The sequence below is a fragment of the Varanus komodoensis genome, unplaced genomic scaffold (assembly GCF_004798865.1).
Source record: "Varanus komodoensis strain SLA01 unplaced genomic scaffold, ASM479886v1 scaffold6_4, whole genome shotgun sequence".
Taxonomy (NCBI): Eukaryota; Metazoa; Chordata; class Lepidosauria; order Squamata; family Varanidae; genus Varanus; species Varanus komodoensis.
Window position 1 is genome coordinate 20,674,409 of NW_025336347.1, and position 15,610 is coordinate 20,690,018.

Below are 15,610 nucleotides of genomic sequence, written 5' to 3' on the forward strand. Positions count from 1 at the left end.
ATTTAAAGACTTTTATGTCCTCTGAAGCTTTAAAATAGTTGGTGCTTAATGTTATTTAGATCATTTACTACGATGGCTTTTGAAGTTATTTGTTTTTATTTTCTTTCCTCCTGTCAGTGTTGTATTTTAGAGGGTCGCATCATCTTGGATATTTGAAGTGGCCAGAATCACTAAAAATGCAATCCTCTACAGGTCTACTTAGAATAAATCCATTTGTGCTTACAACATTTACTCACTGGTAATAATATTACCAGTGCAATCCTTTAACTATATACTCAGAGACAAACCTTACTTGATTCAATGGTGCTTGCTTCTAACTGAGTACAGAATTGTGCCCTAAATGTTATATATAAATAACCTGGGGCATTAGAAGTAAATAGCCTCTTCAGAAAAATGTTACGAACGTAAGAACAGCTGTGATGGATCAGACCAGGGCTTTGCGTACTCCAGCACAGAGTAGCCAAGCAAGTGACCATAGGATCCCACACGCGGCACACACACAATAGCCTCCTCCTCCCAGTACAGGCCCATCATGACTAGTAGCCATTGATAGTTCATCTTCCAGGAATTTATCTGATTGCCTTTTAAAGCTGCCCGAATTGGTGGCCTTCCCTACAGCTTGTGGAAGTGAATTCTGCAGTTTAACAACACACTGCGTGAAGAAGTATTCTTATCTGTACAATATCTGACTAGTGATGGCAGGAGGGGAAATCTCCTAACTTCTGTGAGGATGACATCACACAGCTTTGCTAGCTACTTACTGAGAGGCGAGGCAAAGCTGCCAATGCGTACTTCTCTGACGTGGGGGGACCATGTGACCCTTAATATATTCTGGCTTACAACCCCCTCAGCCCTCGCCATTGGCTGGGCTAGCTAAGGATGAGATAAGTGGTTAGCCAAAGCATCTTAAGAGCCACAAATTCCTCACCCCATAATTATTCAATTGTCTCTCTTGGAACTTGGAAGATTGCTAGGGAATAGCAAGTTACAGCTGATCATATCTAAGTCAGTCCAAAATAGGATCATTTAGAACTCTCATCCCTGCCTTCTTTTGGTTACTGCTTGTTCTCCCACTCTGAATTATAAAATTATTATGTTGATGTGAATTATCCCTCAGTCGGGCAACACTGGAGTTCAGCTGACGATGCACCCATGAGTCAGGCTTAAGGGGCAAAAGGAAGCTACAGCTTGTGTTCCCTGCCTGGCAGAAACCCGGGGACACGCTAACAGTGACTGTCCACTCTCAGGTTTGTAGAGGAAAATTTCCAGAAGACTATTGTATACCGAGGAGACAGGTGGTGTAACACAACTGCCCTTCTATTCCTGCCTCACCTGTGGAGACTCAGTTGAGGCCCTCTGGCATGCAAGGGAAGCTGCTTGCTAATTAGGATGGTACAGCATTGGAATGCAGAAAAGAAACAGAGAGCCGGGAACAGCAGATGTGGCTAGTTAACTGTTTTGACTCTTAGATTTAGGGTAGAGAGAGCAGCCTGGTGACCCCGGCCTGAGTGAGTTCCAGTGTGAGATCTAGCCAAGCAAGGAAGGTGACACATCCTGGCCAAGGATTAGGGGCTTTTTCTTGTGGGGGGGGGAGGGGGTCTCCCGATGGCTGATAGAGGGAAGCCAGCTTATTTGGTATTGTATTTCCTTTTTCATGTTGTTATATCTATTTACACTGTAGTGCCTGTTTTAGAATAAAATCTTTAGACTTTAATCCACCTGTGTGCACATTGCTTCTAGATCTAAAAAGAACCTTTTGTCCTTGGCAAAACAAGGTTATTTCCAGCTTCCTCTTCATGGAAACTAGGAGGCAGTAAGAGTTTACCATGAGTAAAACGAAGCATACTCCAACCTGGTCTGAATTGCAGGACAAATGGGTACAATTCTTGGCATCAAAACCTGCTTTACATATTGTTATTCATTCTGTTTCGTTTGTTTCATTTCAATACCAGCCCATAGCCAACACTTTGGTATGGAAATTATGGCAATGAACGTGCCAGCCGGGCCTTAGGGCCACAGAGTTTATGGAACATAAAAGTATCTGTATTTGATTGACAAGTGCATCCAACTAGCTTACAGGTCATAGTCACAGTCAGCATAACAATGGTTCCTTGGCTACAGTGAAGGCAGAACTACCCAATCAGCGTGAGCCATATAGGTTGTCTATAAGTGCCGTTGTCTATAAGTGGTAGTGCCAGAGCAAAGTCTGGCGACATTTGAGGCAGGGGCTTGAGGAGAAAAGGACCATGGCTGCCAAAGGGCAAGGCAGAAAGAAGAGCAGGGATGTGAAGAGGAGGAAGATCCAGACGAAGCATCAACAGATCAGACGGAAGCAGAAGAAGCTGCAGCCTCGGAAGCAGAAGAAGCACCAGTCTCGTCCTAATAAGCGTCAGGTGAAGCGGAGAGCTGCCAAAAAGGCAGCGCGCAGCAAGCAGGAGAGGAAGATCTGCTCCCCGCGGCTCTTTGCCTCCAAGATCCTGCGGCAGATGCCCAAGGTGCGCATGGAGGCCAAGGCCAGGGGCCTGGTGAAGAGCTTGTTGACGGACCTGTACCAGCAGGTGGCCACTGAGGTGGAGGCCTTGAGCCAGAAGGAGGAGTCGCCCCCCATCAGCTGCACCGATGTGCAGAACGCCCTGAAGGGGGCCATGGAGAAGGAGCTGGCCAAGCACACGGCGGCCGAGCCCATCAGCAGCGAGTGTGCGTAGGAAAGCATCCCTCCCTCCTCCAGCAGGGGCAAGAAGGGAGAGGACCAAGTGTTGCCCGGAGAAAGATCCTAATAATAATCAGAGAGTTTAAAATATTTTGCTGCCTTAGTAAGTTCACAAGATCCTGTAATTAGCCACATTCATCTCTAACCATCTTCAATGAGAGAGCACACGTCTGGTCCCTTTTTGTGTGGGATACTATCTGGCAGTGGAAGGGAATTCGATAGTGGAAATACAAACCAGCAGCAGCTGACTGATGAGAATAAAGGCATGAGTATTGTGAGGTGGCTTCCCAAAGGAAAAAACTCTATATTCTTCCAGTAAAACAGGATTTTAGCAGCTTTATTCACATCTTCCAATAAATCAGGATTTTAGCAGCTTTACTCAAGTTTCCTGTGGCTTTGCTGTGGAATTGTGGTTGGGGGCTGGAAAGTTACAAATCTTAGTATTTGTAAAATGTTGAGTAACAAAAACATCCATGGTATAATTAATATTAAATAGGCATGAGAGAATTGAAGTGTGTATGGTTGCGTATGCGTGTGTGTCTATAATGCAGAATCACAGAAATACAATACAGGACTAAAAATTTGTGGGGAGATGCATGAAGTAATGAATTCATATGGGAATTACAAATCCATAATATAAAACCATTTTAATTTACAGAAATGAAAACAAGAAATGGCAAGTTGAATAATGAATTGTTCCGAGTGATCAGTTGTGACACTGTAGCTATATTCCATACCGTTGAATATCAGAGTGTGAATAAAGCAAAAACAAAAGCAAAACAAACCACTATCAAAAGGTTAAGTGCCAGTTCTAAGTCAATGGAAGGACGTATCTTTTAAATAGGATAAAAATTCTTTATGGTTCTCTGGTAATAGGTATCCTGGATTTTTCTCTGTTCAGAACCATACTATGCACATCTTTCCAAACATAAATCAGAGTTAAATGTAGCTTACAATCAGGTAAGTTTATATGGGATTTTAGCCTAAACCAGTAACTGTGTCCTAGAAAGTTAGACTAGTCCAGAAGTTTTGTTAAAATTTGTGTTCAAAGTAGCACATTACCAGATTTGTCTTTATACCATTGGTAAGATTCCAGTTCTGTTGAATCTTGTAAGCATTTTCTTTGAAGTCATTTAATATTAACCAATGACATTTTCCCCCAAATCCAACTCCACTTCTTCATTGCTGAGAAACAGTTTCCTTTCCTGTCTCCCACTTGATGCATCAAACCTAACATCCACACCCAAGTGTGTCCCATCTTGGGTGCAGGTGGTGGATGCTAAAGTTCAATACTTCTGGAGGGCTTCAGTTTGGAGAAAGCTGCCTGAATCCAGTGGAAGGGGGATGACCTATCTAACACGCTACGTTCTAGGTCAGCGCCCTGCAGCGCCTGGTCATAGCGGAAGAGTTCCTGCTGGACACGGTTGTCGGACTGGCTAAAGATGCTTTTATTGCACAAACCATCAATCTGAGGCTGCCTCACCATAGTTTGCTCATTGTTTTGGGTAATGCTGCTCCGCCTCCGTGTCTGTGACCCTATTAGGCTAGTGCACCTTGGGTATCAAGGAAAGAAAGAGATATGCATTGTGCATTCTTAGACCCAAGTAAAAAAATTAAAAAATAAATAAGATTAAATGTAAACATGGTTTCCCACTCAAAGTATGCACTATGTATGTTTAGACAAGATAAAGGATTTATCGCTCCCATCACACCCCAGCCAGCTGACCAGGGCATGCTGGAACTTGAGGCATTTTTCCTTTCCCGCCAACTTGAAGTTGCCTAGGATCTTGTCTTCAAGTCCTTGGAAAAGCAAAGATTTGGGTGCACTGATTCTGCCTAACCCATTTTATTGTTGTAACCTGCCAGGGAGTCATGTGGCTAATAGGGCGGGTTAGAAATCTTACAACAACAACAACAAATGCATGGATCTCTCATATACAAGTGCTGTACTTTGTTTTAATTTTTTTGTTTTATTTGTTCTTCTGTTGTAAGCTGTACTGAGACATCAGTGGTGGATGGGTTAGAAAAACTAAAATATATGAAATGATAAGATATGGTATGTCTTTCCCCCACACGTGGCTTGTGAGGCAGCCTCTGCTGTCTATTAGTGCATAATTTGTTTTTCTTGATTCATTTTTTAAAAGAGCTTCTCATTTTTTGACGAATAAAGTTGGCCACCTTCAGTTAATGGCTGGTGCACATGATGCTCTGAGGCAGAAAAATCAATCTTCCCTTTTTGCACACGTATCTCCATTGTTGGCATGTTAAAACCCGCAAAAATAATGTTCCATCAAAAATAATGTAAAGAATGCAATTCTGTATTTGTCACCTGAAAGTTTCATTGAATTCAATACCGTTACTTCTCAGGATATCTATAGATTGCATTGCAGTGCTAGGAGATGGTTTTTATGTTTTTATGCTCCTGGTTTCTTTGCGATTTCTGTTATATCACCTACAAGGTCCTTACATAATTAAAAAAAAATCCTCCTTGTATTTTTAATTTGGAGAACGAGCTGAAGGAAACTTTCGACTCTGAGAATGAGCTTGGCAAGTCTCAACACTTTTGCAGAGCTTGATCTCGCCTGAAAAGCGGTGTTTAACTAAAGGGTGACACATGTTAGATAGGGACCCCTCCCCCCACAGCTTTATTCAGATTTACGGGACTTTTTATCTCTTGACGATTTGACAGTCCTTACTCCCAATAACAAATTATGGAAGAAAACGAGGATCCCTAATACAAAGACCAAAGGAACGAGCATGCTTTACAGCTTCCCTGGTGGTCTAGTGGTTAGGATTCGGCGCTCTCACCGCCGCGGCCCGGGTTCGATTCCCGGTCAGGGAATACCTTTTGGAAGGACGTGTCCCCAAATTTAAAAACAACTTCTTTTGTAAACTATGCATATGAAGGACATTGCTCTTTCTCTGAGAAAATCTACGTTCTAAGGCTGCATTTCAGCCAAGGAAAAATGTTTTAAAATCTGAAGTAAGAAATCAACACGTGCGAGCGCCTGCATAATTTGGTGCTATTCAGGGTCGACCATTTGTTTTTCTGATTTTCTGTTGGAAGTCAACAGAAACATTCCCCTCTATTTTTATTACCCAAAAATAATATAAAATCCCCAATTCTTTGTGTTCTGTAGGGTTTCCAGACCGAGGGCTCTAAGCTTTATCGGGCTATTCCATCTTTTCCTCCTTAAAGGATTTTCTGAGGTTAATTTAAAAAGTACAGCGAGCAAGCGCTCCTGCTGGCAAGTCGGGTGCTACAGAAATCGCACCCGAATCTCATCCTCGCCAGTACGAAAGGTTCAAGACAGTTGCACCGAGTAACCCTTTGGTTCTCCTCTCCAGCTAAAAGAAGCCCACGTAGGTGTAGCTGCCTTTGCTCACATTCCTCGCTTCTCGCCTCCCCTTTTCGCTTTCTCCTGCTGCGAAAATTTAGATCGTAAGGACCTTCGGGCACAGTCCTGGTATTTACAGCCTGGGTTTCTTCGGGTGAAAAAGAGCAATGGCAAAGGTAGTCGTAATAGGTTGGAGTTTAAATAGCTTTGTTTTGTGGGGGTTCACTGTGCAAGAACGTAAGAGGCAGTTGTGTCACACCAATGCTCCATTCCATTCACACATGGCTAACCAGTTAGTTTTCTGTCTAAACACGTATAAATATGCTCCCTTACTCATTTATATGCCAATTCCAGGGTAAAAGCTACACATAAGAACACAATCTCTCACGCATGAAAAAACGCAATCCAAATCAAAAATGTTATCAAACGACATGAGGTGCATTCTGTATCACAACACGCTTTCATTCCCGAGGCTTTTTGTCTGCTGAGGGTTGACCTTTTGGCAATACTCCTGTTTGTCATTTTTAAAGTATGGTTGTTGGAAAAGGGCTGCCAATGCTGCTTCCTGGAGGTAAGGATAAGGTTAAGCTCATGCAGCAATGGCATCTTGCCAAAGGGCCCAGAATTTCCTACCTTAGTTGGCTTAGGAACAGTCATTCATAGGCCAGGAATAGGTATTTAGCCATGATAGCAAAATGGAGCCTTCAGATACAGAAGCAGTTTACTCCAGAATATGTGATGCTGGACACAAACAAGCACGAACTGTTTCAGGCTTTGTGCAAGCATCTGGCTGGTCACTGTTGAACGAGGATGTTGAACTAGGTTAAAGTTTGTTTGCATCCACTGGAGTTCTTCTTTGTTTCTTAATCTCATCAGGCCTGGAAGACAAACAGGCATGGCTGAAAAGGACAGTATGTTGGTTTGAACAGTGCTTTCTACTGTATAATTTCCATTAAACACATTACGATTGCTGTAATTTAAAGATGATGTTGTCCCAGGCTGAAACTCTTCTGTGTAGAGTTAAATTTAGCTGACTTTCCTGCTTTTGCAGAGTCCCCCTTTAAAGCTCATCTTTGTGACCTGGCTTGATTCCTGGCTGAGACTTCTTCACTGCAAGGTGTCTGAGTCTCCCTTGCAGCCCTCAGCCCCGACACTGTGGTGAGCCCAGCCAACCGGGCAGTGTGGTGGTGTGTTCCCCAGCAAAATGGATTCTGCCTCCTGTCTTCCCAAGAACCATACTATAATCCATAAACTGATAGAGGGTGAAGGAAGGAAAGCCAGGCATAGAATAGTTATCCAGACTCCACCTCTTTATCACTGTGGGGGCAGGGGGGGGGGAACACAGAGATCTTGGATAGCTTTTTTGGGTGGCTGGTGGATAGCTGACAGGTCATCTATTATAATGCCAACTACATCATCTTGGCTGAGGGACAGAAAGAAATCTGCATTATCACTGTTGATGTAGGAAGCCGAGGACCCATTTGCCATTAGAAGATCTATGATCGAAGTAGTTGATGAAACGAGAGGGCCGATCAGTTATAGACTTCCCACCAAGAATCTTGATGGTATCCCAGAATTTCTTTGTGCAAGCAAAGAAGACCTTGGTGGCACGTCTGTGGATGGATCTCAAGGCATATACTTGGTCAGGTGAGAGGGGTGGTCAAAATGGATGTGTCATGTGGCCATTGTTATAGAGGTGACAATGTCACAGTTGATGGCTTGTTTTTTGCTGGTGTTTGGTAAGTTGCTGTGACCGTGTCACCTTCCTGCTTTATACTGAGCGCTGCGGAATTCAAATAAACTTTTTCAGGAAAGGTTTATAAATGACCTTTGGCAGCTAGTCAAACCTTGCAACAATATGATTAAACCTGACAGCAAAAACAAGTTCAGATCAATGGATAAAAGTACTGAGGTGGAGGGACACTCTTCACATATAAGAGTTATTTATTTATGAACGTGAAAAGGCCTGCTGGATCAGACCAAGGGTCCATCTCGTCCAGCATTCTGTTCACGTGGCAGCCAGCTAGTTGCCCACAGGATTCCTCCTGCCCAAGATCCCTAGCAACTGGTATACATAGGCTGCCTCTGATGTGGGAAGCAGCACAGTAGCCCTGATAGCCGCCGCCTCCTCCTCCTCCTCCTCCATGAACTTGTCCAACCCCCTTTTAAAGCTAACAAAATTGGTGGCAATCATCATGTCTTGTGGAAATGAAACTAATTTCAAAACTTGTACATACTACAGGCATGATCTTCTCACTCATGATTTGGAACACAGAAACTCCCTTGAAATGGCAAATTACTACAGTGGGTGAATCAAGAGCTTTGGTTATAGGGTGGTATAGAAATGAAATAACAAATAGGTCTGTTGGTGAGAATCCAGAACCCATGGGCAATTTCTCCTTTTGATATGTATATTCAGAATGCTAGCAAGAGATCAAAACTACTGCCTTGCAAGCGGTTTTGCATAGCATGGCACACAGTACAGTAGAGCTAAAGAGCACTAGCCAATGCACAGAAGATGATGCGAGCTTTATGCGTATCTTACCTGTGGCTGTCAGGCACGCGCATGAGTCCCAGATTTACATACCAGCCTTCTTCCTCACTGGGATAGGACTGCACTCCTAGAGTCCCTGGCTTCAGGAATGGTTACCTGGAGGGAAATCCCACAGGGAATTCTTGGTCCTTGGATTTCCAGTTGGCCTAAGGATGGAACAGCACGAAACCCCCCCACATTTTCTAATGTCTGCATGTTATAGTTTAGTTATAGAAAGCACTGCAATGCTGTGAATTGATATATTACAAATGTACCATGGTACTATATTTAAAGCTTTTATAGACCTTCCATCTCCTGGCATCTCGGGACGGTTTACAAGAAGCAACAAGTAAAATAGGATATAAAATGGCACAGCATCTGATAACACAACTATATAAAATCACATTAAATCCAATTAAACATTAAAATGACAGGAAAATAAAAATGTTTTTGCCTGGCACCAGAAAGAAAAAAGTGTTGGCGCCAGGCAAACCTCTCTGGGAAGTATATTCCATAATTGGGGCACCACTGCAGAGAAGGCCATCCTCCAGGTAGCCACCCTCCTGATCTCTTTCAAGGAGGGCTTCCAAAGAAGGACCTCCGCCTCAGATCTCAAGGGGTGGGAGGGCATATAGGGAAGGAGGCGCTCCTTCAGGTATCTAGGACCTAAGCTGTTTAGGGCTTTATGGGTCATCACCAGCACCTTAAATTGGGCCTGGACTTCAATTGGCAGCCAGTGTAAGTGGTAAAGGACTGGCATTACATGTGAATCCCTGCTGGTCCCCCTTAATATCCTGGCAACTCTATTCTGAGCCAACTGAAGTATCCGGACCATCTCCAAGGGCAGCTCCACGAAATGCGCATTACAGAAATCCAGTCGGGAAGTTACCAGGGTGTGGGTCATCGTTGCTAGGCATTGCTCATCCAGGGAAGGGCGCAGTTGGTAAATCAGCTGAAGCTGAAGAAAAGTGCTTCTTGCCACTGCTGCCACCTGAGATTCCAGTGACAGCTCTGGATCGAGGAGCACTCCCAAACTGCACACCCTGTCCTTTAGGGCGAGTGCAGCCCTGTCCAGAACAGGGCTAATAGCACTCACCTGGAAAGCTGAACCGCTCACGAGCTGGACCGCCGTCTTATCTGGATTAAGCCTCAATTTATTGGCCCTCATCCAGCCCATTACCCCGGCCAGGCACCGGTTCAGGACAGCCACTGCCTCCCCTGGACTAGATGTAAAGGAGAGGTAGAGCTGGGTGTCATCAGCGCACTGGTGACGGCACAGCTCAAACCACTGGATGAGCTCTCCCAGTGGTTTCATGAAGAAAACTAGCAACAACAAAGCATGCATCAAACAAAAACAACGTGTACTTTACCCAATTCAGTAAATGGCTTAGCAGTGGCAGGACCACCTTGCCATTTCATGCCATGTCTTATTTATCGTTTTCCTATCCCCACCCACACTGCCAAAAGCTAACCTTGGTTATGCTGCCCAGCTCAGTTCCTCACTCCTCCCCACCCTGGTGGTGCCTGCACCCTTTTTTCTGTGGATTGTACCAGCTCCCCCACATCTTGGCATCCCCTGGTCCCCAGTAGCTGCTGCCCTTCCTATTGGAAACCCCTAGTCCCTTGTCACACACCTGCACTTCTCTCCAAACTGCCGAACTGACGCATGTTCTGCCTCTGTGCATTCCTGACAATGTTGCTTCCTGTTTTTTGGGGGGTCCGTGGCAAGACACCCTAATGGGCTTCTCTCTGAAGATTTCCTACTTTTCTTAGCTAAAGTAAAAATAGAAAACAGCAACCCGCAATCCTCCTTGTGGAAAAGGTAAGTGCCATCCCACTCTGAATGCGCCTTGACTTTCTCCTGGCAATTGACAGCCATTCTGCCCAGGACATGGCTCTGTGGGGAACTCAGCCCTACTTGAAGTTTCAGGGAGCAAAAGGAAATTTCTTAAGTAGTGCCAGGGCAGGACACCTCTCAGTTCCAACAAGCTGAGGTACTACACCACCTCCCAGTGATGGAGACAGGTGTTCCATCAGTATAATAAAAGGTTTTCTTGTTCCTAAATGCGATCCCAAGATGCACTGCTGTCAAGGGATCCAATTTGCATATTGATTGAGCTTTATGTCTATCGATCTATAGGCTGGGGAAAATTGAAGGCAGAAGAAGAAAAGGAAGACCCAACAAGATATGGATTGGCTTTGCAAAGGAAGCCACAGTTTTTAATTTAGAACAGTAAGTATGGATGCCATACATGGGATATTCTGGAGGCCTTTCATTCATAGACTGATTTCCATTCTTGCCAGAAATCACTATAAGTTGGATGTGACTTGACTGCACATAGCAACACGCACACACACACACACACACACATTGTGCCAGTTTACAGTATGATAACACATCAGTGCATATTTTTCTCCTTGCTTCCACCCTCATCAACATAGAAATATGTTGAAAGTCAAATACCAGAAATGGAAACAGCCATGCTTCAACTGAGTGAGTATGTGTTACAACTTCCTAACACAGGGTTTGGTTAAGTTGCAAAACACTGCAACAACAGAATCTCCCAAGAGTGTAAAAGTGAACAGAACGGGTTTTCTGAAGAGTCAAGTCACATTCTTATCTAGCTCATTTATCATACTCAGCTTCTCGTGCAGCAAAACCGTCCAGGAAGCTTTGGTTATGGGGTGGTATAGAAATGAAATTAGCAATCACTATGAAATTGACAAGAACAAACGCTACCAATGAATCCTCTCAGCAGCAGGTGCAGGTCAGCACTGAGATCAGCCATGGTGGCTGAGAACCTTAGAGGGTATAAACAAGGAGACGGCCCTACATTGATTTAGGAGGGCTAGGGAACAGGAAATTAGACAAGAAGGCAATTGATCTCCCCTAAAGGAGAGAGCTACCCGGAGAAGGGCCTTCTCTGCAGTGGCACCCCAATTGTGGAATTTGCTCCCCAGAGTAGGTTCTCCTGGCACCGTCACTTTATTCTTTTCTGTGCCAGGCCAAAACCTTTTTATTTTCCCAGTGTTTTAAGACCTGATTGTTTTAATTGGGTTTTATTAATAGCTAATTTTAGGATGCTGTGTTTTAATTTTTTTACTTACATTTTGTATTGTTAAACCATCCAAAAACTTCGGTAATGGGATGGTCTACAAAAGTTTTACGTAAGTAAGTAAGTAAATATATCCCAGGCCTGGAATCAGGTGGGTGGGGGGGGCAGGATGGTGGGACAGCTGCTGCAGGCTCAGCCCTGGGTCTGTGAACCCCACAGATCTTTGGAGTGGGAGGGCTGGGCCTGTTGCTGGCCATTTTGGATGACCTCAAAGGCAGTGCCTGGCCTAGTGTTGATGGCACGAATTTAGGTTCACTTAAGATGGTGGGCATCAGCTGCAGGGTGGAGCTGGGCGCTGACCAAACCCCCGTTTAAAAGTGTTGCCACTGGCTTCAGCAGTTCCCAGCTCTCATCACCATCCTGATAAGTTTCCCCGAGCCAAGTTGGTGCTCAACTAGCTTGCCATAAATGCAATGCCCAACTTCAGGTGTCAGATTTGGGGAAATCTAATATGGTGAGTAGCTGGCAAGAAGCCCTGTCTCAGGTCCCATTAAGAAGTGCTCTGGAAATCTATACTATAATGCACACAAGCCATTATATCTGTGTCAATGCCCTCCTCCATTTGTCAGGTCTGGTGATTTGCACAAGTGGCGTTTCACTCCGGGTCTCTAAATTTGTGCAAGTGGGGCCTTTTTGAATTATTTTTGTGGGCAAGTTACACAAACCATATTTCACACTAGCCCAGCTTCCCTAACTGAAGCTGTGTGTGCAGAGGATGAAACTGATGATGATATTTAGAGGATTAGAATATACCTATGCAAAGCTACATAGTGAACAAGTGAACTTGCATAAGTACACACTTGCATAAGACTGGTTTTTAAAAATATGACTTAATTGGTGCAGCCATTGGAGAAACACCCCACCCCACCCCACCCCACCCCAACCACAAGCCATCCTGTTTGTATAAATTGCCACCACTGAAAAAACAGGCATCTATGCTTTGTATCAACTTGCTAAAGATAGAGTTGACACCATCAGAATGAAATCTACCAGGGCAGGACCAGCCCAATCTATTGAGGCTTCACCTTCAAAAGAGATTTTCATAAATCTCTAATTAGGATTAGCCTGGCTGTTCCATCCCTTGCGGTAACAAAATTCCACCAGTCGTTTAATTCCTCCAAGTCCCACATCATAGAATTGTAGAGCTGGAAGGGGCCAAGAAGGCCAGTTCACACCATTCCACTCAGATGACAGTCCAGGTTCTTCTTGAATGGCTCTACAGTTGGAGAGCCCACAAACCCTCCAGGCAATAAATGTTAGGGTCTGTAATATCTGTTTTATTGGGTATGAATGGTCTAACATCTGAGAAAACTCTAGAAAAATCTTTGAAGGAAGCAAGTCATTTGGGCATTTCTATTAATATCGGGGTTTATTGATTGGTCAAAGGACAGAAATACTCTCTTTCCAGATAAGGTTGAAAAGCTTGCAGAAACACTAAATCAGTGAAGTGTCTTTCAAGATGCAATGCTTGGTTCGAATATACATTGTAATATGCAGTACAAGTTGATTTCTTCCAGCTGATGCACAAGCTTCGTTGTAATTCTTTTCTGGCAATCACATGCACCCACATGTAAGTTTAGAGTTCTTAATATCTTCTGATTAGACAAAGTGGAGTTTTTAACTGAATTGCTTGTTGTGTATTCATAGTGCTGTTTTGACATACATTCAAGGCAAGTATGAAATTAATAACCTCCTGGCTAAATATCTCAAATCATTTCTAAATAGTTAAAATTATTAGAAATAAATGTTTTTGAAAAAGAGACACAATTGTCTTCCCAGTAAGATGGCAGTGAACACTGATACAATTCAATAAAAGATATTTTGGGAAATCCTGGCTAAATTTTGAATTCTCAGAGGTTCTCTTCCAAGCAAGGTAGGGGAGTTAACTGGGGGTTAGAAGGTCTCCCTTTTGGATAAGTTGGTTACATCCAAGAGCAGAAGAGATAGAAGCAAACTGAGATGCTGAGTCTAATTCCAAGAACTTATATTTTTTGGTGAGACAGAAACAAAAAGTTCACTTACTAAGTCCTTCAGTAGCAGCAAACACACAACAGGTAACTGCTTAGTAGGCTTAGGAGAAGAGTTCACATCTGGGCTTGCTCTCACTCGTCATCCCCTAGTAAGGGCATCTCTGGATAAAAACCATCTCATGATTAAAAAAAAATCTGCTGGAATTAATTTGGGAATAAAGCAATGAACTAGGAAACACTAAAAATATCTAGTAAGAATGACTTCAGAAGATAATTTCCCCAAACCTAAAGAACACTCAAAACAACCTGAAAAGGTGCTTCTAAAGCATTCTGTTACTTATCCATCATTTCCTCAAATCCTTGTATCAGCTTATCAAAACCTGAAAACTTTTCAAATATGCAATCGCTATATCCCACTTGAAATCTCATTTTCAAGATTTCAAAAAGTTCCGATGTGTGAGACTTGGAGAGTTCAGTTCTGAAATTCATATGTTGAGGGTGTCTTTCCATTCATTTATATTAGTAGTATGTTAAGATTTTTTACACTATCCTTAGCAAGAGGGTAACAATAGATGATGCAGAGAATGCTTGTGTTGTTTTCCTTTAGTATTTCAGCAAGGTGGATGCTAAAAACAGATGTACTAGTACATTTTAGTCTTTTGAGTCATCCATTGAGTTCTTCTGAGCAATAAAGATTCTTCATTCTAAGTTTTATAATTTTAACCTTCCACATTCATTCTTCTCCAATCCAGTTGTCCTCATTATCCCAAAGAAGATCATAATTGAAAATGCCAGATTTATTAATATCATCAACATCCTTTTCCAAGTCCTGGTCTTAGCAGTTCTGGACTTTCTGGTATGGTACCTGTTGGTTTACCTGCTTTAGAAAGGATTACAGATAGATCCCGTGCCAATCTTCTGTACCTTCTCCTTCACACAGCCCCCCTTAGCACCCTATCCGGTCCAGCAAGCTGTCTTCTCTCCAGTTAGCCATCAGTGATGAGTGAACAGAGATAAGAGGCTTTTCACAGGTATTTAAATACTCAGCATACAAGGGAGCTCTGCTTTACAAGTATGAAGGCTGTTGCACTGAGGCTAACTTCTGAGTAGCCATGCATATAATTTAAAGCAAGATCCTATGCAAGAGTGGACAGAAAAACAGGCCTGCAACTCCAGGCATGCCCCTAAAGAGTAGACCTGTCCTTTCACGATGCATCAGTACTTTTTCTGTCCCAAACTTGTTTTTGTTCAACACACTTATTTAATATACTATTTATAGGATGTCGTCCATGCATGAGGCCTTTGAGGTAGGCTACAAACCAAATCACGAAACAAAAATATTACATATTTAAAGAAAGTATTAAAGTAAAACGTAATGCTTCAGGCTACAAATAGGAATATGGAAATGGGCATTGCTGTTATATGCAGCAGACTAAAGTCTGTCTGGTGGCGCATCCTCACGGAAGCATGAGATGTTTACTCACAACACTTTTCAAGGAAAGAACTAGAAACTTCTGTTCTGGTTTGAATTGGCATCCTGGTAAGTTGAAACAAGGACCACAGACTCAAGATTTTGAAGCAGAGACAAAACTTCTGGTTTATTGGGATAAAATAATAGGTACAGAAGCGCCACAGAATTAATACAGTAGGTTTAACTGACTGCACAAGAATGTAAGGCTGCAGGGGAATCCATCCAAGAAGTGAATAGGAATAACAAACACAAATAAAGCAATGACACCCTGCCAAACCCTTCATCCTAGTATTTTATCTGCCCTGTGTATGAAACTTAAAAGTATCTCAAGTTTCTTAGCTGTTCTGAATTCATGACATTTCGGTTTTAAGTTAAAGTCACAGCTGCCAAGTTGCTTTGACTTGTCCTGAGCTGAAGCTCTAGTGTTTAGATGCACCTTTAGCTGGCTCTTCTCTTTCCACAAAGCTCCTCT

The 15,610-nt window shown here is 43.1% G+C and overlaps 1 protein-coding gene and 1 non-coding gene across 2 annotated transcripts; both read left to right on the top strand.

The window, feature by feature from the left end:
- Positions 1-1,675: 1,675 nt before the first annotated feature.
- LOC123034621 (histone H2B.4-like) lies at positions 1,676-2,705 on the top strand. The gene has a single exon (XM_044452128.1). The coding sequence runs from the start codon at positions 2,247-2,249 to the stop codon at positions 2,703-2,705; it is 459 nt and encodes a 152-aa protein (XP_044308063.1). The 5' UTR covers positions 1,676-2,246.
- Positions 2,706-5,480: 2,775 nt separating this feature from the next.
- On the top strand, positions 5,481-5,552 carry TRNAE-CUC. The gene has a single exon. It is a non-coding gene; the product is annotated as a tRNA-Glu (tRNA).
- Positions 5,553-15,610: the final 10,058 nt, after the last annotated feature.